The sequence below is a fragment of the Protomyctophum parallelum genome, assembly GCF_964188405.1.
Source record: "Protomyctophum parallelum genome assembly, chromosome: 12".
Lineage (NCBI taxonomy): Eukaryota > Metazoa > Chordata > Actinopteri > Myctophiformes > Myctophidae > Protomyctophum > Protomyctophum parallelum.
Window position 1 is genome coordinate 50,516,124 of NC_139712.1, and position 25,283 is coordinate 50,541,406.

Sequence of the window (25,283 nt, forward strand, 5' to 3'; positions counted from 1 at the left end):
CAACAATGGCGTCCTCCATCAGTGTGTGCAGGTTGCATATTATGGGAGGAAGGAGCGCCTTGGCAAAGTGTCTTTTTAAAAAGCTTGATGCGAGGATTCAGAGACACCTGGGGACGAATGTTGTTGCGGCACGAGAGGAAAATGTTAAGAAAGATGTAACACTAACAGGTCAGTATTAACTCCTGCAGTCAGAGAGAGAGAGAGAGAGAGGGGAGTCTTGGCTCAAGTCAAGATTATCTGTCAGTGTGTTTGTGTCATGACATGTATGACAATGTTTTATCGAGTCTGACTTTTGCTTGTCAGACAAGATACAAATCATAAAATACATCTATCTATGACTATGATAATCTTGATCCAAGGCTGACCCCACATAGCGTGCAAGCTACCAAGCCCATTTTTAAATGAATGGCATGCCAGGCATGGCAGCACATTTTTATCAGCATAGCTTCGTGACATTTTCTTTTCTTTTCTTTTCCCAATTTAAGACCCAGTCCCATGTCCCTTCGATGAATTGAGTACCGGTATGAAGGAACCCAATGGAAACCATAGCAATAGCTTTCTTAGGTTTAAATCCTCTTGACCTTGTATTATTATTGAACTGCGTTTTTATGCATACTGTCAGTTGGTGTGGTCGTGGTAACCTTTATTTTGTACTGTTTATAATCATAAGATGCATTACAAGTTGATAGTGATTGATTGATTTCTTTGGTTCTTTCTCATCAGAACAAAGGGCTGAATACAGGTCGTTTGAAGCTGTCCAGACAGAGAGACTAGAACAGGCTGAGAGGTCTGTGCTCATCAGCTGTCCGAAAAACTTGAACGAAAAAAAGGTCCTCTCGTATCTATCGAAACATGGGAATATCAAGAAGTGCTTCTTTTATGAAAACTATGTAAGTAGATCAAGTACCACTGCATAATAGGTGCTAAATAGTCATTGTTTTTTTTTTCTAAATGTACTACAGTATGTGCTCAGCTGACTGCTGAGCGTAATGTGTGTACACATTTTTAAGCTACTTCTTACACTTTTGTTTGCTTCTGCAGGGAATATATGCGGTGGTGGAGTACGCGAACAAGGACAGCATTGCCTCGTTACACAAAGGAACTGCTATCCCCAGTGTCAACCATGAGTCCATGGTGCCTTTCAAATCCAGGCTGCTGTCCCTGAAGAGTTTGGACCCACCAAACAGCAAGGGAGGCGTACAGTTCCAACCACAGACCACCATCCCTGTCAACCTGCTCGTACAGAAGCTGGCTAACGAAGAGAGTGTAAGTAGTCACTGGCGCAGTGTTGCTCTGAATTCCATGGCAGCACTGACAATATCTGTCCGTATCTGTTTGACCACTCACTGTGGAGGACAGGACACACCATATCTCTGTCTGTTGGGGGGTGCGAGAGGTTGGGTTTTTGCGTTTGTGCCGCTGCATCGCTTTAAGTGGCAGCATGCACAATAGAGCATTATTATACATGGCAATGCATGACATATCCAACATCGGTAGTAAGACGTTTATGACGACATCAGGGATCACTGTATCTATATCTGGTAGATTAGGGGAATGGTAGTGGTTATCGCACTGGGTGCTATGAGGTACTGTGACAACAACAGGTATTGAATAAACAGCCGGGTCATGCATTCCCAACTTGCATCCATTATTAATAGTACTGTGCTAACGGAGTACCGCCCTGGCTACCCTAACAACGGTTACAGCGATTAAGTATAAAGCGTATTTGCCTAACTGGGTGGGGACATGCATTCCCATCGTTCCAGATTATTTATTTTGTTGAATTAGTTCCAAACGTGTGTGTGTGTGCGTGTGCGTGTGTGTGTGTGTGTGTGTGCGCGCGCACTGTGCAGACTATTTAGGATTTAAATAGAAATTGATCATCCATATTCTTGCATTGTATGGTGATACAAACTAAAGTAAATATTTTAGCACACACATTTACAGTGGATTCTAACAATGTAGACATTGCAAAACCTGGTTCTGCTTTTATAAAAAGTAAAAGTCAACGTTCTATAGGGCCCAGCAAAATATCCCAAAAGGGTCGTAAGGCCTAAAAAAAAATAACTTTGGTTTCCGGTTGCCGAGCGACTCTATTAAATATGCGCGACCCATATTATTTTATTGGAATTTGGTGGGTAAAAAAAAAAAAAAAAAAAAAAAAAAGCTCAGAATACGACCGAGTCAAGACCAAAAAGGTCTTTGATCATTAAAATTCTCTTTGATGAGACCATCGGGACGCGCGACCTCATCCTACGTTATAAAAAATTAAATACATGTAGGAATCGTTGTAGAACCACTATCGTTTGTAACAACACTGTCAACACAGTGTTGCTCAGCTCTGACCAGGGAGTGGAGCGCAGCCTCTAGACTAGAGCTGTTTAGAGACAGAGAGTGACGACAATGGACTGATCAATGACTCATGCAGCCCCACCAATAAGCAGTGAACGGAGATGTCGCAACTCTCAACTAAACCGCACTGCCTCCAACAGAAATATTTAGGGGAACATGTTTTAGCGTGACATGCAGACCCGGTTCAATGGGAAACACAAATACACATTGAATAACACACGCCGATATTGTTGTGTTTCTGTTGCGTGTGTGTTGTGGTGCCACTGCCACCGCACATTAAAATGCCACCAAAGAAATTGCCAAAGCCAACCGCCTCTACTCCAGGTATGTCACTGTGTAATGAAAACAATGTAAAGTTGTATTAACCATTAAAACTGCCACAGTTATTTCACATCAAAGTCTATCCATCATTGCCGTAGGATTTATTTTTTGCTACCCATCCTTCCCACGAAAAAATTAATAAATAAAATAAAATAAATTCCTTGCTACCCATCCTTCCCACGAAAAAATAAAATAAAATAAATTCCCTACCTACTCAGCCCAAAAATGACAGCCAATCGGAAACCAACGGTTTTTTTTTTAGGCCTAAACATTTGTTGCTTCCAAGCCCGCATCCTTGTTGTGGGGCAAGTAGGACCCTAGAGACACAGATCAATCACTTTGCTAGAGTGACATGATGAGCTTGTAGCCTAAACAGTGACTTTTCCATGCTATTACACTACTTTAATGGTGCAGATTTGCTCGGTTCATACTTGTGCCATAACAGAAGGACTTTAGAAGGAAAGATTTTATTGTCTGGACTTTCTATCAAACAATCAAGTTTCAAGCAAATGTGCACTGACGGCGCACAGAACCATGGATGCATAACAGCCAAGCACTGGTCATTTAATTAAGCCACATATGCATTTATATAATCAATGAGGTTTCTATTTTAATTGGGTTTCTAGCTGGTCATGTCATGATTTTATTTATATATCACTATTAGTATAATTGCAATCCATCTACTACCTAGTAGTGAGCTTGCAGATCAGCTATTTTCAATGAACAGAACCACCCGATCAATATTGTATATTGTATTGTATCTTGTTAAAGTGTTATTGATTAATGTATTCATTCGTTTAAATGAACACCCAGAAAATAGCCAAAACGTCACTGATCTGCAAAATATGTAAAAGTAGGTCACTGTCAATTAACTACCGGTAGCTTATTAAAATAACCAATATATACCCTGGTGAGCTGCAGATCAGCTATTTGCAATGAACAGAGTTACGTGTAATAAGTGTTTTTGAATCATAGCCTACCATGTGTTATCATAGGCAAATGGGCAATCATTACTGTAGCCTACATTGTCAACATTTGAGCACCCACCAGCAGATGTAAAATAAACATGGGGCATGAAAGATTTCTGCAGATGTTTCCTAAGCAATTACGTACTATTATGTATTATGGTTCATTTCTTCAATAAGGTATCAGTAGTTGTATCCTTGAAAGTGGGGCAGTAGCTGTCAAAATCATCTTTCCATTCTGTGTGCGAGTGTGTTCATAATGTCCCAGATTTTGCGGAGATAAAGCTCTCTTCCTAATAGCTGTACGTATGTTGAGCGTAAGCCTCGTCTTTCCATTAGTTTTCTGTTCAATCTTTAGTCGGCAAATGAGTAATTTTACAAACGCAAAGCGTGTGAATTGTCATTCACACAGCTCAGCTCTGGTTCAGTTTGCCCCACGACACGGCGAGGGGTCGGAGGTCAGAGATCTATGACGAGTCGTTGCTGGAAACTATTGATTTTACTATTTGAATAAGAAGATCAGGATTTAATTTAATCTTTTTCCTTTTCTTTTAGTGATCTGGGCTCTTGACCTGTGTTAGTGTGTGCCAATTTTAGAAGAAGTGCTGCTTGAGTTATGTCAAGGTTAAAAAGTATGAAGTATGCAACATCACTTCAGAGTCTTGATGTGTTCTGATGGCATTGATTTTGGTTTCCTTTTTTGTTGTGACAGTCACAGAGGGAGATTCATGAGATCAAAGAAATAGCTTGAAAGCTATTTGAAAGTTCAGGGGAAGGAAGTACGTATTCCTGCATGCATAGCTGCCAACCAGATTGTCACGGGAGTCTTCCTATTTTTATTCTTTTTAACCCTTTCTCCCGGTGTGTTCCCAATTGATAATGTCTCCTCCTGTTAACCGCTTGAACCCCAGCATCAATATTTTTGGTGGAATAAGCCGATCTTTATGCTCATAATGCATTGTGTGTAGAGTATAGACCGTGTGAAGTGAGCTTATCGATTGATTAACCGGTTAGTTGGTAAGCGCCGTTTTTTTTAGTTCTTTTTTTTTAAATCTTAATTTCTAATGTCTAACATAAAAAATCACACTTTGCTGATATACAGAAAGAATACTATTATATTCCTTAATCAAATAGTTATTTGACCATTTGCGATACGGGGCCGATTAATTTGATTAGTTATTAAAACACATTTAGTGCCGGAAGTGCATCAAAATAGAAGCTCCGGGGTGCCAGAGTTGTCTGATCGCTTTTACTCTGAAAGCCATGAACCGGAAACACTTTCCTAAAAAAGTTGACTTTACAAAGTGACCTCACATCCCCGATCATCTTAATTAATTTTTTTACGCTCCAAAAAGCGTTCATATTTTGCGGGAGAGACGGATGAGGAGCAGAAATGAAGCGCCAGCATATCGATCCATTCATCACCACGGAGAGCGCCCTGGATTAGGAGATACGAGTCATTCTTTCCGCCGCGCTAACATGGGAGTCAATGACAAGCTAATAGTTGCACAGAGCGTTAGCATACGGGAAGCGAAAAGCGAAATGCCAAAAAAAAAAATAGGAACATTTCTGAATATTCTTCTCGCCCCGTGTCACTAGGACGTCGCTAGGACGTCCACAGACGTCAAAGGCACTAATTCTTCGGAATCCTTATGACGGCCTCATGCGTCGTATGAACTGAAACGGTTAACTGTTAAGTTTAACCGACTAATTTCTTAACGGCGATTAACGAATAACTTTTCTGTCCTCACTAGCCCCTCTATATACAGGTGTGTAATGATTGTCTTTAGTTCAATGTTTGTTTTTAAACGCCATTGACAATGAAGGGAACATTTACGTCATCATATTGTAACTCATGTCATATTGTCTCTTTATTGTTAATGGCGTTTAATGTTTGTGTTGGCACCGTTTGTTTTACATCACCTAATCAACATGAGTTAGACTTTAGCGCCCCTCACTTCACACTGGTATGATTTCTATTTAGCTATTGGTATAGGTTTTCGTCTTTACACAAACATTAAATTCCCATTGACAGTGAATGGAGAATTTACGTCATATGTGTCTGAGCAAATCGGTATTTTTGTCTTACACAAACTTTCAAAAATTGTACGTCATCATGTACGATGATAAGAGCGCCCCTCACTTCACACGGGTGTGATTTTTATCCTCACATTCCGTGCTCAGCCGATCAATTCATATATGAGGTACTCACAAACACACAAAGCTGGGCTTAGGAGGGGCTAGCACCCCTCAAAAAAGCAGTCCAAGTACAGCGCCAACTCTGTTCCAGTTTACCAAGTCTTTAGTGTTTAATCGGTTAATCCCCTGATTTCATGTGCAGTGGACGTGCAACCAACCCTGCCTGACATGCTAATGAAAAGTGAAAATGAATTATACAGTTTCAAAGAAAAAAATACATTTATAAATTGCAGTTACATGGTGTGACTGTGAGATCTTCCCCTTTTTAACCCTTTTTATACATGTTCTAAAAGCTAGTCACTCACACATTAGATGATAAATGACTTTCACAATGTTTTCACTACGTTTAGATGTTGTCTTTTGATCACTTTTTTGTACCTTCCCTATTTTGTATTCATATGTTATTGTGAGCTATGAATCACAGCACTTAGCTTAATTATAGCTATTATGACTTAATTATTTATATGGGGTAGAGGATGTTGAGCGTAGGCCATCAGCCTTTTTCACAGACTAATTATGCTCATTGACAAGAAGAGCCACTTCTGTGCCAAGTGTGTATGACTTTAAATGGTGTCGGCGCTCTATAAAGTAAGTAAGCCTCGCCGAGCTACAGGGCAGGAGCCTACAGTATCTTCTGTTTCTACTCTGTAATGTAGCACGAGGCAGCTTGATGTATGAATACACCTCCTGTGCATGACATTAGCATATCACCCCCAATCCAACACTTGATGCTGTGTGCCAAGCAGGGGACACTGGGTCTGCAGCCACTGCCAGTGTTTTCGCAAGGCCACTCTTTTGCTCTAGTACCTGGGTGGGATACAATGAATACATACAGTACATGTCTTTTTAGGCAGGGGTTTTCAAATGATTGTCAGTCAGGAAAAAGCTGCAGAGTTGCTCTATTCTTGGCTATAGTGGTTGACAGGGACATGTTCTTTTCTGGCTCTAAACCTAGCCATGTAACCTAGCCCCTACCACCAGTTGAAAACCCCTGTTAATAGGGATTCAACTCTTGGCTGTGTCGCCCTCAGATAGACCAGCAGATCACCACCCTGAGGGAATCCTACCAGCTGACGGAGGAGAACACGCGCCTGCGCTTCCTGGTCTGCTCCCTGCTCAACGACATCGCTGCTGCATATTTCCCAGAATGCACCGTCAGGCCGTTCGGGTCATCTGTGAATGGCCTTGGAAAACTGGGCTGTGACCTGGACATGTTTCTGGATCTGGACGGCATCAGTGGAAGGAACATGAAGTTGGTAAGTTAAAGTTAGGCAGCGTTTTTCTAGTGGTTCTCCAAATGGACCCTTTTGGCTCTGTAACTCAGAGATTGTACAATTCGGACCAAATGTTCCATTTGGTTCCATTTGTACACTCAGAGTTAACAGAGAGACAGAGATAATATTATGATCTCACCCAGCATCACTTCCTCTGTTTACTTGAACTCTCAATAACTTCTGCTTTTCTTCATCACACCGTGGTTTAGAGGACCTGTCACCTACATGTATTTCTTCATCCTCACAACTTCCTGTATGCGACAAATGCCATAGAAACGTGTAGTTCTCTGTGCCAAACTATAAGATGACACCCTAACGTCATGAGGCTAGTATATGTTAAATTGAGAACTTAAGTGGAAAGATACGAGCATTTGTAGTTCGGAAGTGGCATCAGTGTTGATTAGAGTAATTAAATGATGATGAGTCCGACTATCACAGTTAATATTATATTGTATCCCTCTCTATTTGGTTAATGCAGAGCAGAGGATAGTTTGTTTAAATGCTGTGGGAACGTCTGGTTGAGATAATAGTGTTTGACTACTGTAGATGTGATCCAGGGAAAGCCCCTCTGAAGCCCTTATCTCTGCTGCTTACTAAGAGGGTAAACATACTGTGGACTCCATACTGTAGGTGAGAAATGCACCACAAAGCACAGTGTCGTCATGTTGGAAGACCATATTGTATACAGTAGCAGCACAACACACAAATGTCAGATTCACTTGGGATTGGAAGGATTCAAGAATCGGCACATTCTTGATGACCCTGAATTATTCATAGGTGTGTTTTGGCCATGATTACATTGATCAAACCAATCAGTGTCGGCTGCTATTACTCTTAAGAACAAAGCTGTGCCCTGCGTGAGGCACAATGCTATCTATTATCTAAGTGGCGAGATCAAAAGAGCACAGAATGCTTTGAAGATGTCCTGCATGAAGAGAAGCACGTTTAAAATCTACTAATGTGATTTGATTTTGTCAGGAGACGCGGGTGGTGAATCAAAAGCTCTCTGCTCACCGAAGCAAAGAGTTATGTCCAAACGCAGTGTGTGGCTGTCAGAATGAATGTAGCCTCTGCCCAATCATGTCTCTTGTCCAACAGACGTCTGTGATATCTTGACATATCAACTAAATATTCACATTCACACTTCTTGCTCTCCAAAGCTAACCCTGTTGTGCCGTCTTGGCCCTGCAGCCTAAAACGGGCTTTTCCCTCGAGTACCAGATGAAGCAGGACAGCTCTGAGCGGGCCGTCACGCAGAACATCCTGTCCGTCATCGGGGACTGTGTGAACCATTTTGGGGCTGGCTGTGTCGGCGTGATGAAGATCCTGAACGCCCGCTGTCCTCTGGTCCGCTTCTCCCACCAACCCTCGGGGTTCCAGTGTGACCTCACGGCCAACAATAGGTATATAGTCATTGTCTATACTCAACATTCTCACACGCACGCACGCAAGGCACAGAGGGGGATACCAAACACCAAAACCATAGCTATTCATCATGTCATCTAATGGAAGATTAATTTGATTTGTCAGCATGTTCTAGGATTTTTCTTTTTTGATTGCCTTAATGTCATGTCCCAAGTTTCTGTGTTTCTGTTTCAAACATTTTGGCCACACTCCCCATTGCACCAGCCGCAGACAGAAACCTGAGTTGTGTCCTTAGTTGTGAAACCTTGAGTCTTTAGTAGGCGATGAAACTGATCTAAGGGACCAGAGAGCAGTTTGGCTTGTTTGCCTTTCACTTCTCTCTTTCTGACTTTAAGAATAATGTGGTTTCTACTGGTGGTGGCCACACACACACACACACACACACACACACACACACACACACACACACACACACACACACACACGTGACACATACTCTGAACACCTGCTAACGTTCAGAAAACCACTCTGCAGTTTCGGAGGAAATAGAGTTCAACAAACCGCCCACTCTGGATTGTTGTTGGGGGGATGTCCTAGTCTTCGAAGCACGTCCGTTCATCTGTCAACACACTAGCGCTGCTTTTGGCTAGCGCTAGCTGAATGCCACTAAGTAAATCATACTGATGGAGGCATCTCTCTCCATTGGTTGCTTCTGTCCATGTTCATCATAATACCACTGACCGTCGACATGTATGTACAGTAGCGGGGCATTTCATGATTCATTTATCAAATAGATGTGCCCTTCACAGAGGCTCACACCTTTCTCGTTATTGGTATATTTTCTTTACCAAATGAATACCCACATGAACATGACGAGAACATAGAAACTCCACAAAGAAAGGCTCCATACAGATTTGAACCCAGGATAGTGTAGTTGCTAGTGATACGCGGGCCGTCCCGATTGTCCCGCGGGGCAGGCGGACGGGTCAAGGTTTTCAGCGCAATTATCGTGCAGCGGGCGGGGCGGGTCACCCCCCACCCCCCTTTCCCAAAAAAGGAGAAAAAAAACGCATTCGGGTACCTGCTCTCCTCCTCCTCCTGCTGAAAACATCAGCTTGTTCTGTTGTTCATCTTGTGCTTATGAAAGGGGGCTTAGCCCCTGCCTTTTTGACCGTCGGAGAAAAGTGTCCTCTCCGTCCTGTAGTCTCTAGTCTCTCAGTCAGTCACTTCTAGGCAATCAAGCAAATGTGATAGCCCTGTCCTGTTTGGATGACAATATTGCCTTTCCAACAGATTTTCATAACGAAAACGATTATCGATTATTAATTTTAATAATCGATTTCGGGTCCTATTATCGATTAATTGATTAATCGGACCCATCCCTAATATATATATATATATTAAGGCTGTCAAACTTATAGCGTTAACGGCGTTAATTAATTGCGTTAATGCGCAGTGTTCCCCCTAACGTGCGGCTCAGGAATGTCCAGCGCATAACAGATCTGTGTAGCGCACAGTCATGATTGAACAACACCAGAGATAGCTTGTGTAATGTAGTTGGGTTGTGTATTGTAGTTGGTTGGTTGCCAAGTGGTTTGATTCTGTAACTCTGTTGCGTTACTTTGTCTGTCTAGCAAAGCCGCTTTGCATCATCATTCATTACACACAGTTTTCCTCCCCCTCCTCCTCTGCACGCATGCACACACGCACACTACTAGTGTCACTACTATCAGGCTCAGGCGCACTGCAAGAATCACTCGCAACATGTTTTATAGTACCGTCGGGTCCGTCGCAACTTGTGGACAGTTTGAAAATGCGGGTCCTACGTACATTAAGCCATTCTGACCTGAGATCAGATTCATACGAGGCTTCCGCCGGACACACACTGGTCTGATGAACCCATTCTGACCTGAGATCAGATTCTAAAAATGTCAGTCGTTCTTCGATTTCTTTCAAAAATAGCAGACCTACAAGCTCGTATCGCGCCACTCGGTGGCGCGATACGAGCTTGTAGATCTGCTATTTTTCAATAGGTAAAGCACGACATGATGCTAACACCAAAATGGGTGCCCGTTCAGAATGGTTTAAGCCATTAACGTCGGTCCGGCATAATATAGGCTTTTCTAAACCAAGCCCTGTTACAAAAATGGTTATGTGCCATGTTACTGTATTTTGTGAATTAACTATAGTCTACAGTTTAACCCATAGATTCTCAGACATTTTTATTTCAAGGACCCCCAAATTAAATTGATATAAATTAGCCTAGGCCATTTCATTATGATTTTCATCTCTGGACTGACCCCGGTCTACATGGCCAAAAGCCCAGTGTTCATTTAACTCAAGTGTAGGCTAGGCCTACAAACGCTCACATCACATCATATACTAAATGCATTAGAAAACAAAAAACATTAAAAAACAAATGTATATCCGCTTTCTTTCATTTATATTTCCATTTCCACAACAATATACAGGAAAACATGGCATATTTTGGACATGCTGCAAATGGTGATTAATCACGATTAATTCATTTTGAAGCCTTGATTAATCTGATGAAAAGTTTTGACAGCCATATATATCATATCATATGAATATATATTTTTAACTCAGCTTTTGTGGGTCCCTGGAACAAAATATTTTGAGATGGTCGGCAGGCCGGCAGCCAATTACATAATAATCTTGGTGGTCCTTGAATACAGTATACTGTAGCAACATAGGTTTTTAAGAAAACTGTTATAGAATTTAGACGGCATTTTTTTAATCAGCCTCAGGTCTTAATGGGTTAAACCAGTGGTTCTCAAACCAAGGACCCCCAAATTAGTGGTCTGTGGATCACTGTTTGACAGTGATGTAAAATATGACTTCTAAACATGCAAAAGCACCATGGTATTGTCTTGTTATACACAATTCAATTCAAAGGGCTTTATTGGCATGAGAAAACATACGTTTACATGTGAGGGTGAAATTATTGTATAATGTCTGAACAAATATTACCCAAAGCACTAGAATACCTAGTTCACATTGTGATTTTTCTATTAATTGCTCAGGCATAAATCCGTAAAACATACGTATGCCATCTAAATGGCATACTAGACTTCTGTGGACAAGCAAACAGAAAGCAAACAGCTAACGTACATCGTACATAGCATGGTGATGGGAGTGCACAAGTCAGGAGGAGGTGTGAAAACCTTGACAGGTTGAAGACCAGGCATGCTGCGACATTCTGGTTGAGTTATAGAAGTGTGAGACAGCATGCAGACAGACCAGCAATGAGGGAGGTGCAGTTGTCAAGTCTGGAGATGACTGAGGCTTGGATAAGGAGCTGGGAAGGGTCTTAAGATGTGTGAAAGTGCAAACTGCAAACCTGCACGAGCAATCGATTGCAAGACAATGTGTGTGCATTTAAGAACAGCTGACTGTCCAGTATCACTCCCAGGTTCTTGGCGTGTGCACGTCCCCTGCAATATTATCAAAGATCCAATCTGATAATGACTCGCACACCGTACTGTACCATCCACATAATGTAACATCAGCTTGCATGATAATGCATGAGACAATTAATGTAATGTAGTAATAATGTAATAAAAATAAATAAACTTTCATATATTTTAGATTCATTACACAACTGAAATAATTTTTGTTTTGTTTTTTTGTTTTAATATTGATGATTATGAAAATCAAAAAATGCTATTATCAGTGAATTAGAATATTTTACGAGACCACTAAAAAAATGATTTTTTTTAAACAAGAAATGTCGACTATCTGAAAAGCATATTATTTAATGTATGCAGTTACTACTTGGTCTGGGCTACTTTTGAACACATTATTTCATCACAGGCTGATGGAGGTGCCTGTGGCACTGACCCCCCAAGATTGCTTTGATAACAGCCGTAAATCTTATGTCTCACACCATCCTCTTGACAATACAACCAAGATTCTCTGTGGGGTTCAGGTCAGGACAGTTGGCTGCTCAGTTAAGCACAGTAATACCATGGTCGGTACACCAGTTACTAGTAGTTTTAACACAGTAATACCATGGTCAGTACACCAGTTACTAGTAGTTTTAACACAGTAATACCATGGTCAGTACACCAGTTACTAGTAGTGTTGGCTCTGTGGGCAGGTGCCAAATCGAGCTGGAAAGGAAAATTAGCATCTCCATGAAGCTTGTCAACATACTGAAGCACAATGTACTCTAAAAAGATGGCTGTGTTGAAACCATTGTTACATTTTCACAGTTTCACAGTGTCAGTGGATCAACACCAGCAGATAACATGGCCTAAATCATCACTGTGTTTTGTCATGTCCAGAGTCTCAACACAATCATCTATTATGGTTGATTTTCATTTCCAGCTAGATTTGGCAGCTGCCCACAGAGCCAAAACTACTAGTAACTGGTGTACTGACCATGGTATTACTGTGCTTAACTGAGCAGCCAACTGGCCTGACCTGAACCCCACAGAGCATCTTGGTTGTATTGTCAAGAGGAAGGTGTGAGACATGAGACTGAACAATACAAATTAATTTACGGCTGTTATCAAAGCAAACCTGGGCTTCCATAACACCTCAACAGTGCCACAGGCTGATCACCTCCATGCCACGCCCCATTGATGAAATGATTTGTTCAAAAGTAGCCCAGACCAAGTACTAACTGCATACATTAATATACTTTTCAGATGGTCGACATTTCTCGTTTAAAAAAACATATTTTTTTAGTGGTCTCGTAAAATATGAGATGGGATTTTTAGATTTTCATGAGCTGATAATCATCAATATTAAAACAACAAAGGGCTTGAATTATTTCGGTTGCTGTGTAATGAATCTAAAATATATGAAAGTTTATTTATTTTTATTACATTATGGCAAATAATGAACTTTTTCAGATTATTCCAATTCGTTGGGATGGACCTAGTATCATCGGTAACACCTGTGAAGGAAGTAGGGGAGGGGCCTGGAAGTACAGTAGGGAAGGGGCCTGGAAGTACAGTAGGAAATACAGTAGGAAGAGTTATCCTGTGTGCATAGAGCTGTGTCTTCCATCCGCTTCTCTTGACCGGCGTGTCTTCTCCACAGGGTGGCGATGAAGAGCACAGAGTTGCTGTACCTGTATGGCGAGCTGGAGGAGCGTGTGCGCAGCCTGGTGTTCGCCGTCCGCTGCTGGGCCCGGGCTCATGGCGTCACCAGCAGCATCCCGGGAGCCTGGATCACCAACTTCTCCCTCACGGTCATGGTCCTGTTCTACCTACAGCGGAGGAGCACGCCCGTCATCCCCACCCTGGACCACCTCCGAGGCCTAGCAGGTAGCAAACTGGAACTGCTGTTTTGTTGTTTGGTTTGGTTTTGTTATAAGAACCTGGTGTGAACCTTTTTTTATTGCATCATGAAGGCATAGTAATAATAACCCATTCTGACCTGAGGTCAGATTCATACGAGGTTTCCGCCGGGGACACACTGGTCTGACGAACCCATTCTGACCTGAGATCAGATTCTAAAAATGTCAGTCGTTCTTCGATTTAAAAAAAAAATAGCAGACCTACAAGCTCGTATCGCGCCACTCGGTGGCGCGATATGAGCTTGTAGATCTGCTATTTTTTTTTTTTTTAAGATATTTTTTTGCGGCTTACGCCTTTTTATTGATTTTTGAAGGGACAGACAGTAAGCTGACAGGAAACGGGAGAGAGATGGGGGGATGACATGCAGTAAAGGCCATGTCGGGTCCGGGAGTCGAACCCGCGGCACACTGCGACTGGATTACCAGTCCGGTGCCCAGACCGTTACGCTATGGCCTGGGCCGATCTGCTATTTTTCAATAGCTAAAGCACGACATGATGCCAACACCAAAATGGGTGCCCGGTCAGAATGGGTTAATAATAATAATAAACTTTATTTATATAGCACCTTTCATACATAAAAGCAGCTCAAAGTGCTTCACACAGAGGACACAACAATATAATACAATAAAACACAAGTAGTTAAAATGATAGAACAATGGCAAAGAACAAAATTTAATATAAGAACATAAAATAAATAAAAACAAATAAAAACACCACATGCAGCAAATCAGTCAGGGCAGGGTAGGAACGTGCATAGTAAAACTCAACTAAAAGCAAGAGTGAAGAGGTGAGTCTTGAGTTGAGATTAAAAAATGTCTACAGAGGGTGCGTGTCTGAGCTCGAATGGAAGTTTATTCCAGGCTCTTGGGCCGTAGAAGCAAAAAGCTGCCTCACCATATTTTTTTGTGCACATTCTTTTAGGCACTTCAAGTAGGCCAGCATTGGAGGACCTGAGGGGGCGGTTAGGGACATATCTATCTAGGTAGGCAGTCACGGAGGTACGGAGGTGCGAGACCATTGAGAGCTTTATAGACAAGTAAAATAATTTTAAAATCAATCCTAAAAACAACCGGAAGCCAGTGCAGTGATGCCAAAACTGGAGTAATATGTTCTCTCATCTTAGTTCTAGTTAAAACTCTAGCTGCTGCATTTTGGACAAGTTGTAATCTGTCAGACGTTTTCTTAGGCAGTCCTGAAAAGAGTGCATTGCAGTAATCAAGCCGAGAAAAAACAAAGGCGTGGATTAGCGTTTTTGCATCGTCCAAGGACAAATAGGCTCTGATTCGTGCAATATTTCTAAGGTGAAAAATGGCAATCTTGGTAACATGATTAATGTGTGAATTAAAATTCAATTCAGAATCAATAATAACCCCCAGGTTCTTTACTGTACTGTTACTTTCTACAGTCAGGTTGCCAAGTCTGCTTATTATTGATTCTTTCTGCTCGCTAGAACCGATTATGAGAACTTCTGTCTTGTCCTCATTTAGCTTGAGAAAGTTCTCACTCATCCAACATTTGATGCTAGACAGACAGGTCAACAGCGGGTCTAAAGCACAGGGATCATAGGACATTATAATGAGCGTTAATGAGCCTCAGTCACTGACTCACTGTTTATTTTGTGTGGAGTCGTCCAATAAACGTATTCTCACTCCCATCCTGTCAGGCTTCAAGACACATTGGGGACTATTAATGTAACTAACACAGCGGACTCATTGAACTATCCTCTTCTTTCATCGTCCATGAAAGCAGAGAGGTCCAGTTCATTGTTAATGGTGCGCAAACTTTCAGCAGCTGTCACAGATTCCCCTAGGGAAACTGAATTTCAGTCTTTGTGAGACATATTGGTGAAGAAATGTATTGGTAAGGAATTTATTCTCACATTTGATTAATATCTCCTGTCTAGTTATAGATAGGGTTTAAGCCATTTTGGGGCGGGAAACCCCATTTTGGTGTTTTAAGCATTATGTTATACTTTAGCTATTGAAAAAAAGCAGATCTGAAAGCTTGTAGGTCTGCTACAAAATTTGTCGCAAAGAGCGAACATTTTTAACTCAAATCTTTGCTTCTGGAGGGTCCCTGGAGGGTCCCTGGCTGGAACTACACATTTTCAGATGGTGGTCGGCCGCGAAATACATATCATTTTTGGGTCAGAATGGGTTTAGGGTAAACATGGTTTTCAAATTTCAGACGGTCGATTGACGTCGCCTGTGCCCGTCCGTTTGCATCGCAGGATTTGATGAGATTGCGTGACGGCACAACGACATTGATTATCAAAAGGCCCTTCTGAGGCGTCGGCCAACGGATTAAACGCCACATAATAAAAGTATCGGCGCACACTCGTAACTGCCGACGCAAAATGTCATGGTGGACACATTGATGCCATATAAAACACCTCATTACCACTCTACTGCCCAAGCCATCTCTGAGCAGTGCTTACTGTATGTGGGGACAGTGTGACCTTTCTGGGAATTATTAGGGAATGATGCTGAGGGGCTATAACGTCTGCTTAACCTCTTGAACCCTGAGCGTTTCCATTCTGGGTATGTCATAATGGGCCAACATTAGGTGAAAGAAAAATCACACCTGTGTGAAGTGAGGGAGGGCACTCTTGTCATCATACATCTCATTCTTGCCTATCACAATTTGCGTCCTCACTTTTGTCGTTTACACAAACCCGGAAAGCTGGGCATAGGAGGGGCTACCGCCCCTCAAAACATATATGTAGTTGATTGGTGAAGATTCCGTGGAAATAGCTGATCTTCACAACGTGTCATGAGCTTGTCGATCATCTAGTTTTGGTGAAGTGTTACAATAGGCTCCAATTTTGTCGCAGCCTTTACCCGCAATTCAGCCGCTGCCCGAAAATTACGAATGTAGGAGCTTTCTCTGTCCCTTAATGGTATTTTCGTCCCGCGTCACCCACCATCTTTTTTGCCGACAGCGGTATTTGCGCCTAGAGGTGTGCTCATGGGCGTGCTGGCACGCTTTCCCCTAAGTTGCTATTTTGGTCACATACATTTGGGAAGTCGATAATGGACATTAAAAGCGCCCGTAAGCCGTGCCAAATGAGTTGGGTAGAGCGGCGCACGGCACGCCGCCGCGTGCCTCAATGGATATGTCTGCAGGCACAGAGTAGGCTCTGCCTCATCTCTCCTTATTACAGGCACAGAGTAGGCTCTGCCTCATCTCTCCTTATTCTCCTCTCTTTGTAATGTCTGCAGGCACAGAGTAGGCTCTGCCTCATCTCTCCTTATTACAGGCACAGAGTAGGCTCTGCCTCATCTCTCCTTATTCTCACAGAGTAGGCTCTGCCTCATCTCTCCTTATTCAGGCACAGAGTAGGCTCTGCCTCATCTCTCCTTATTCAGGCACAGAGTAGGCTCTGCCTCATCTCTCCTTATTCAGGCACAGAGTAGGCTCTGCCTCATCTCTCCTTATTACAGGCACAGAGTAGGCTCTGCCTCATCTCTCCTTATTCAGGCACAGAGTAGGCTCTGCCTCATCTCTCCTTATTCTCCTCAGGCACAGAGTAGGCTCTGCCTCATCTCTCCTTATTCTCCTCAGGCACAGAGTAGGCTCTGCCTCATCTCTCCTTATTACAGGCACAGAGTAGGCTCTGCCTCATCTCTCCTTATTACAGGCACAGAGTAGGCTCTGCCTCATCTCTCCTTATTCAGGCACAGAGTAGGCTCTGCCTCATCTCTCCTTATTCAGGCACAGAGTAGGCTCTGCCTCATCTCTCCTTATTACAGGCACAGAGTAGGCTCTGCCTCATCTCTCCTTATTACAGGCACAGAGTAGGCTCGGCCTCATCTCTCCTTATTCTCCTCTCTTTGTCATTCTCCTATAATCAGCAGAAGTCGAGTGCCTGCCACTTCCTTGTGTCCAGCAGTGAGACTTTAGGGCAGCACAGCGGCTATGAAGTAATATAGCACTAACGGCAACGGATAAGGCATCTATTAAAAGGATCTCTTAAAGCCAAGACTGCAGTGATTGGTTAAATGTGGTTTAATTATTCTAACGCCCCAAACCACACCTATGCATAATATAACGGGTAACGGCGGTGTTTAAGGGATTTAGACAGGTAACCAAAAGGTAACAAGAAGACGCGCCCCGTTTCTGTTTTCCTCCCAGAATTTTCCCCAGTGAGGGGTGGGAGAGGCTGGACAGCAGACGGCTGGACTTTGAATTTCTCTAACTTTCATGACAGCAGACAGCCTAAGTACAAATATAATTTATGAAAATCTACTACATTGAAGTCTGTTCACAGAAGTTGTTGTAGGATATGTGGGGATTATCTGACGAGGTACCATTTGAGTGTGCAAAACCTTACATAATACTAAATAATACTAAATTGTTTATAGGGTCAATATAAGTAAAATAATATAGCCTTTCCACAGGAGTATCTTTTTATATTTTTCCAAAAAGAATACAAACAGCCAATAGCATATTACAAAGTTATCCCCCTCACTGGTGACAATTCCGGGAGGAAAAACGGGCAAGCACCGGGTCGAGTCTTCCGGTATTCAACCAAAATACCAACTTTAGTGGGGGAACACCCTTTCCCCACTCCTAAAACCCCAAATAGTGGCTTTAGAAAGATGAGACAAAAATGGAGCCCAATGTATATTGTGCTGCAGGATTTCAAGTGGTTAATAAAACTATAGTAATGTGTTAATATTTTAATACATGTTGGTTAGTGTAAACCTACAGAGGTTACACTAAGTCATTAAACAAGGACAAGTATCTCACATTAAATGTCACCCGAGACACTGCAGATTTGATTGGACACCAAACCGGTTAAGTCACGTTTAGATTGTATATCAATCTCCCCATGGGGAATGTTAATCATCTGTATTGCAGTAAGAGTGCTGATTTGGTGGTCATTATGTGAATGTAATTTGTGGAGGTGGGATTCATAGCTTAAGGCATAAACCTTGACATAACTACAGCACCAGTTATGAATGTAATATGTGGCAATAAATGCCTAAATTGCAACCTCTCTCTCTCACGCGTGCACATGTACGTACATGCACACGTGCACGTACATGCACACACACACACAGACAGAGACACACACAGTCACACACTCACCTTGGCTGCCTGATAATTGCCTTCCAAAAGCAATCTATTGGCCTCGGCCCCTTTCCCCTCAGCCCTGCCATCAGCTTATCGCAGACTCTATCACAAAGAGTGCTTACAGCACGATAAAAGCCCATCACTCTGGAAAGAGCTTTAACCAGCCCCCCCCCCCCCCCCCCCCCCCCCCCAGACCACTCAATAGCCCCTCCCTTTCTGTCACAGCTCCTCCTGCATACTTGACGCACATAATACGTGCACGACTAACACGTGCACGCCTTTCCAACACGTCCATTTAAACAGCGGTGTGCCTCAGAGATTGGCACCAAACTCAATCACAGAGGACCACATGCCCACTTTCTCTCTTTGCTCTCCTCTCTCTCTCTCTCTCTCTCTCTCTCTCTCTCTCGTCAAAGTCTTTTCCTCCATCCATCTGTGTCTTGTTTATGGCTAATGTTCGGGCAGTCATTTATCCTGTGTACCTCTCTCTAATGTTGGGGCAGTCATTTATCCCGTGTTCCTCTCTCTAATGTTGGGGCAGTCATTTATCCCGTGTTCCTCTCTCTAATGTTGGGGCAGTCATTTATCCCGTGTACCTCTCTCTAATGTTGGGGCAGTCATTTATCCCGTGTACCTCTCTCTAATGTTCAGTCATTTATCCCGTGTTCCTCTCTCTAATGTTGGGGCAGTCATTTATCCTGTGTTCCTCTCTCTAATGTTGGGGCAGTCATTTATCCTGTGTTCCTCTCTCTAATGTTGGGGCAGTCATTTATCCCGTGTTCCTCTCTCTAATGTTGGGGCAGTCATTTATCCCGTGTTCCTCTCTCTAATGTTGGGGCAGTCATTTATCCCGTGTTCCTCTCTCTAATGTTGGGGCAGTCATTTATCCTGTGTTCCTCTCTCTAATGTTCGGGCGGTCATTTATCCTGTGTTCCTCTCTCTAATGTTCGGGCGGTCATTTATCCTGTGTTCCTCTCTCTAATGTTCGGGCGGTCATTTATCCTGTGTTCCTCTCTCTAATGTTCGGGCGGTCATTTATCCTGTGTTCCTCTCTCTAATGTTCGGGCGGTCATTTATCCTGTGTTCCTCTCTCTAATGTTGGGGCAGTCATTTATCCCGTGTTCCTCTCTCTAATGTTGGGGCAGTCATTTATCCCGTGTACCTCTCTCTAATGTTGGGGCAGTCATTTATCCCGTGTTCCTCTCTCTAATGTTGGGGCAGTCATTTATCCCGTGTTCCTCTCTCTAATGTTGGGGCAGTCATTTATCCTGTGTACCTCTCTGTACCTCTCGTCCCAACAAGGCCCCGCGGACAGGAGCGTGATCGAGGGGAACGACTGCACGTTTGTCAGCGACGTCACCAAGATCCGCCGCCAGGGCAACACGGAAACAGCAGGTGGGTACAAGACTGTTTGATGGTGGGACGCACTGGGGCGTGGGGGTTAGGTTCTACAAGACTGTTTGATGGTGGGACGCACTGGGGCGTGGGGGTTAGGTTCTACAAGACTGTTTGATGGTGGGACGCACTGGGGCGTGGGGGTTAGGTTCTACGAGACTGTGTGATGGTGGGACGCACTGGGGCGTGGGGGTTAGGTTCTACAAGACTGTTTGATGGTGGGACGCACTGGGGCGTGGGGGTTAGGTTCTACAAGACTGTTTGATGGTGGGACGCACTGGGGCGTGGGGGTTAGGTTGATGGTGGGACGCACTGGGGCGTGGGGGTTAGGTACAAGACTGTTTGATGGTGGGACGCACTGGGGCGTGGGGGTTAGGTTCTACAAGACTGTTTGATGGTGGGACGCACTGGGGCGTGGGGGTTAGGTTCTACAAGACTGTTTGATGGTGGGACGCACTGGGGCGTGGGGGTTAGGTTCTACAAGACTGTTTGATGGTGGGACGCACTGGGGCGTGGGGGTTCGGTTCGGGACCTGAATTAATTTCAATCCACATCGACGTCCTCCTTAATAGCCTAGGGGTTGCGTGGGATGGAGGGGGGGTTGCCCTCAAACGCTAACTTGATTCTCTCTTTCTCTCTCTGAATTGTTGCAGAGCAACTGCTGAGCGACTTCTTCGAGTTCTACGCCACCTTTCCGTTCAGCAAAATGTCCATTAACATCAGAAAGGTAAAGTCACTTTGTGTCTTCTGTTTATATATGACGATGGAGCACATTGTATATTATTCACAACCAAGAAGGTCACTAGTTGCCACTCGTACTCGGAGCAATTCACTGCGGCCGTGAGCGCCTTAGTTAATGCGTCTTGTTCAAGGACACACTTAACAGACCAGTGCCTATGGCGTTCCTGTCGGAGCATGTGAGCGGAGCGGTCGATAATTCCGCTCTTCGCTCTCGACGGCTTTTGTTACGCTCGCTCCGCGCTCACGTTCATCTTCCCCCACGCCGCTCCTCGCTCGCTCAGCGCTCACCTTCATTTACGCACGGAGAGCTCCCCGCTCCGTGCTCGCTCCGAGGCTACACTCAGATGAAAAATCCGCTCCGCTCAGCAGAAAGAAATGACGGGGGAAAAATAAAATGCTGTTTTCCTGAAATTGGCTAATTAAACCTGAAGGCCTTCGTTTTTGGAGCATGATGTAAATTAGCCGTGCCGTGTGCATTGAGCGGCTCGGAGCGGCTCGGAGCGGAGGACAGTTCTCGCTCCGGAAGTCAATCTGACACATTTAAAAACCCGCTCCGCGCTCACGTCAAAATCCCCCCGCTCCGCTCCTCGCTCGCTCCGCTCCGCTCACATGCTCTGGTTCCTGTTCACCCCGTGGCCAGGAATCTGGTGAACTCCTGGTCCGCATCTGCCCAACATACCTAACTTTATTACAAGGCAGCACTGGTGAGAGAAGTTCTCAGGAAACTCTTCTTTTTAGAATAGTGGTTCTCAAAAATAGCAGATGTAGTACCACGCTTACTTCGTGCCGCTCTGTGAGCTTGTACATCTGCTATCTTTGAAAAATCTCGAAAGTGTTTGAGGACATTCTAATTCCAATCCTTCTCTTCTGGGGGTCCCTGGCACAAAAGATTTTCAGATGGGGGTCCATGACACCAAAACGTTTGGTTAACATTACTCTAATAGACCCTTGAGTGGTTATAATATTCAAATATGTCTTCCCTGTACTGTATTTTAGTTTTCTTCCTGAACGCTGAAAGCCTTTGAGTCAAAAGGCCCACTTTAGTAACACACTAAACTCATCCCCTCCTCTAACCCCTCCCCCATTATAATACAACAACACTCTGTCTTTAAAGAAAAGAGTTATTGAAAAGAGGAGACTGTCGCTCCCAGGTGTCCCCGTCGGGTCGAGATGCAGCAGAGAAAGCTGGAGGTAATAAAGTAAGCGTTTTGGCGGATGACAGCTGTCCCCGTCGTGTCCTGATTGATGTGGCCCAGTCGCCCTTGAGCCATGATCCCAATTAGAAAGCTGCTCTTGTCGGGTTTGTCGTAAACGGTCGCACGGTGATTTTATTTAGCCCCCCGTGTGTTCATTTAAACGTCTCCGCCGTTTGTTATCTGCTTTTACGTGCACCCCGTGGGCCCCTGAGCGTCGGGGGGAGAAACCCCGGAGCCTAACCCATTCTGACCGGGCACCCATTTTGGTGTCAGCATCATGTTATGCTTTAGCTATTTAAAAATAGCAGATCTACAAGCTCATATCGCGCCACCGAGTGGCGCGATACGAGCTTGTAGGTCTGCTATTTTTTGAAAAATCGAAGAACGACTGACATTTTTAGAATCTGATCTCAGGTCAGAATGGGTTCATCAGACCAGTGTGTGTCCGGCGGAAACCTCGTATGAATCTGATCTCGGGTCAGAATGGGCTAATATACTACACTCATATCAGGCTTGATGGCAGAGGAAGCCTGCAGGTAGACTCTGGCCGTGACCCGCGCCTCCCGGCTTTTCACCAGAAGAGAAACAGCCATAAATCTGCTTTACTGTGCTACAATTCTCCTGTCCTCTGCACTCCTTTACTGAGCTACAATTCTCCTGTCCTCTGCACTCCTTTTGACTGATTGCTTTATGCCACACAAAGCCCCGCCCTCCCCTACGGCTCCTTTTCCTCCATCTATTCAGCCTCTTGCCGTGGCCTTTAACCCATTCTGACCTGAGATCAGATTCATACGAGGTTTCCGCCGGACACACACTGGTCTGATGAACCCATTCTGACCTGAGATCAGATTCTAAAAATGTCAGTCGCTCTTCGATTTTTTTCAAAAATAGCAGACCTACAAGCTCGTATCGCGCCACTCGGTGGCGCGATATGAGCTTGTAGATCTGCTATTTTTAAATAGATAAAGCATAACATGATGCTGATACCAAAATGGGTGCCCGTTCAGAATGGGTTAAGTTTAGGATCTAGAAGTAGGTTCTCAACTTGTTCCTGACCAACGTTAAGAGTCCAGTTGATATCTCGTAACAATGACGGACACACATCACAGCGTGCGGGGGGGGGTTTTGATATGGGCATATAAAACCCACCCCCTGTGAAATTAGAATGTGTCATGGTCACAGTGTCTCCCAGAACCCAGAGCCGTATCGGAGGTGTTTGGTGTTTGATGGATGAGGCGTGGCTAGTGTGCGCGGCGTCTCAGTTTGCCGGTGCTGCCGACCTGCAGGCTTGTTCCTCAAAGCTGCCTCGGATCAGTGCACATTCACAATGACACGCACGCTATCTCTCTCACGCTCGCACTCGCACGCTCTCTCTCTGCTCCCATCTGCTGAGCCAGGGGGAGACGAGAGAGTGGTGTACCAGTCAGGCATAGAGTGCCCCAGATACAGCCGAGTCCTGAAAGCGTGACCAATAAGATAGATGGACCGTAACAATGTGGGGCCCGCGCCTGTGTCTCGGCGCGTGCACGGAGGCGGGCACCCTCACATGAGCGCCTGTTGTTTTCCCACCTGCTAAAGCTTGTCCTCGTTGCCGTCTCCAGGGTAAGGAGCAGAACAAGCCAGAGGACGCCCCGCTGCACATCCAGAACCCGTTTGAGCCCTCGCTGAACGTCAGCAAGAACGTCAACGTGGCGCAGCTCGCCCGCTTCGTGACGCTGTGCCAGGAGAGCTCCTGGGCCCTCCAGCAGGCGGAGAACAGGACGCGCCAAGCGAAGGGTGGCCGTGGGGACTTCTCAGCCCCGCCGTGGGGACTGGCCAGCCTCCTGCTTCCCTCCAAGGATGGAGGAAAGGGGATCAAAGGTCGGATGGCCAGGAGGAGGGAGCAGTCCAGCGAAAGAATCAAGAGCCTTCTGGAATCCCTGAAGAAGAAAAGTTAACCAAGGAGACTTTGGGGCAGGCGGAGGGGTTTTCTGGCCTTTCTGGAGATTTGAGGGGGGGAAAAAACCCCTCCGTTCTGCACTGGTCACAGCTAATGCACCTGTGATTCTTGCCATGAGACTGGGCTGCAGTTTCCAAATGTGAACACCAGAGGGAGCCTCTCAGGCCTTTATGGCTCCTGCCATAAGGAAAGGATTGCTGTGTACTGTATTTAACATAGACCATATTTTAGCCCTAATGACAAGACGGACCGGCAGTCTAATCAAGTGTTCATTACAGAGCAAAGACCACTACAATCTGTGTCCACAAATTGCAAACATCATGTACATATAAAATGATAACTTATACTGTAGTGACTAGTACCGACATTTATACAAAATGCATAACGATGTCTGATTCCTATTAAATGTCTCAACATGGATTTCATTAGCACGCTCTCATTATGAACAGACACCACCCCGCGGTTTGAGCATCATTTCTCATAGTTTTAACGGATGACTGGGAAAGACGCACGCTGATGCAAAGCTTGCTCCTCTGTGTCACATCTGGAGCAAAGTTTTTTTTTTAACGGCAGACCGTCGTCTCAAACTATGATGTAATGGAGCTGGCACGTCTCTATAGCATATAGACACGCGGAACCCAATTCCCTGGAAGAAAAAGTAGTGTCTGCAGAATGGATTGACCTCTATACCCAGAATGCTACTGGTTCAGCTGACATATTACATTTGTGGAGAGATGGACAAATTCCATCGCAAGAGTCCGTCCGTCCGTCCGTCGGTCCGTCTGTCTTCCAGATGGAGACGGGCCCTTGTAAATGTGGGGTTGTCAGAGTATGCGTACAATGCCTGTGGCTGGCTAATCATGTGAAGTTAATTGATCATTTGAAATATCAGCCAAGTAAACACTGAAAAGGTCAATCCTGTTACATAAGTGTGTGTGTGTGTGTGTGTGTGTGTGTGTGTGTGTGTGTGTGTGTGTGTGTGTGTGTGTGTGTGTGTGTGTGTGTGTGTGTGTGTGTTTCCTTATGATGGAGAATGACAGAAGGTCTAAGGCACTGGGTAAAACACTGGGTTTTTGAATGCTGCAGACACATTTTTATGAGTCCCCCGTTAATTAAAATTTTCATGG

General features: G+C 44.3%; 1 protein-coding gene across 1 annotated transcript; it reads left to right on the forward strand.

Moving 5' to 3' along the window:
- Positions 1 to 5: 5 nt before the first annotated feature.
- Positions 6 to 25,064, forward strand: mtpap (mitochondrial poly(A) polymerase; the record flags this gene model as incomplete). Its single annotated transcript, XM_083777885.1, has 9 exons — positions 6 to 168; positions 724 to 890; positions 1,042 to 1,266; positions 6,869 to 7,093; positions 8,303 to 8,514; positions 13,547 to 13,773; positions 20,188 to 20,280; positions 20,934 to 21,007; positions 23,819 to 25,064. 9 exons carry the CDS (start codon positions 6 to 8, stop codon positions 24,152 to 24,154), a joined length of 1,722 nt encoding a protein of 573 aa, XP_083634011.1. The 3' UTR covers positions 24,155 to 25,064.
- Between the last annotated feature and the right edge of the window lie 219 nt (positions 25,065 to 25,283).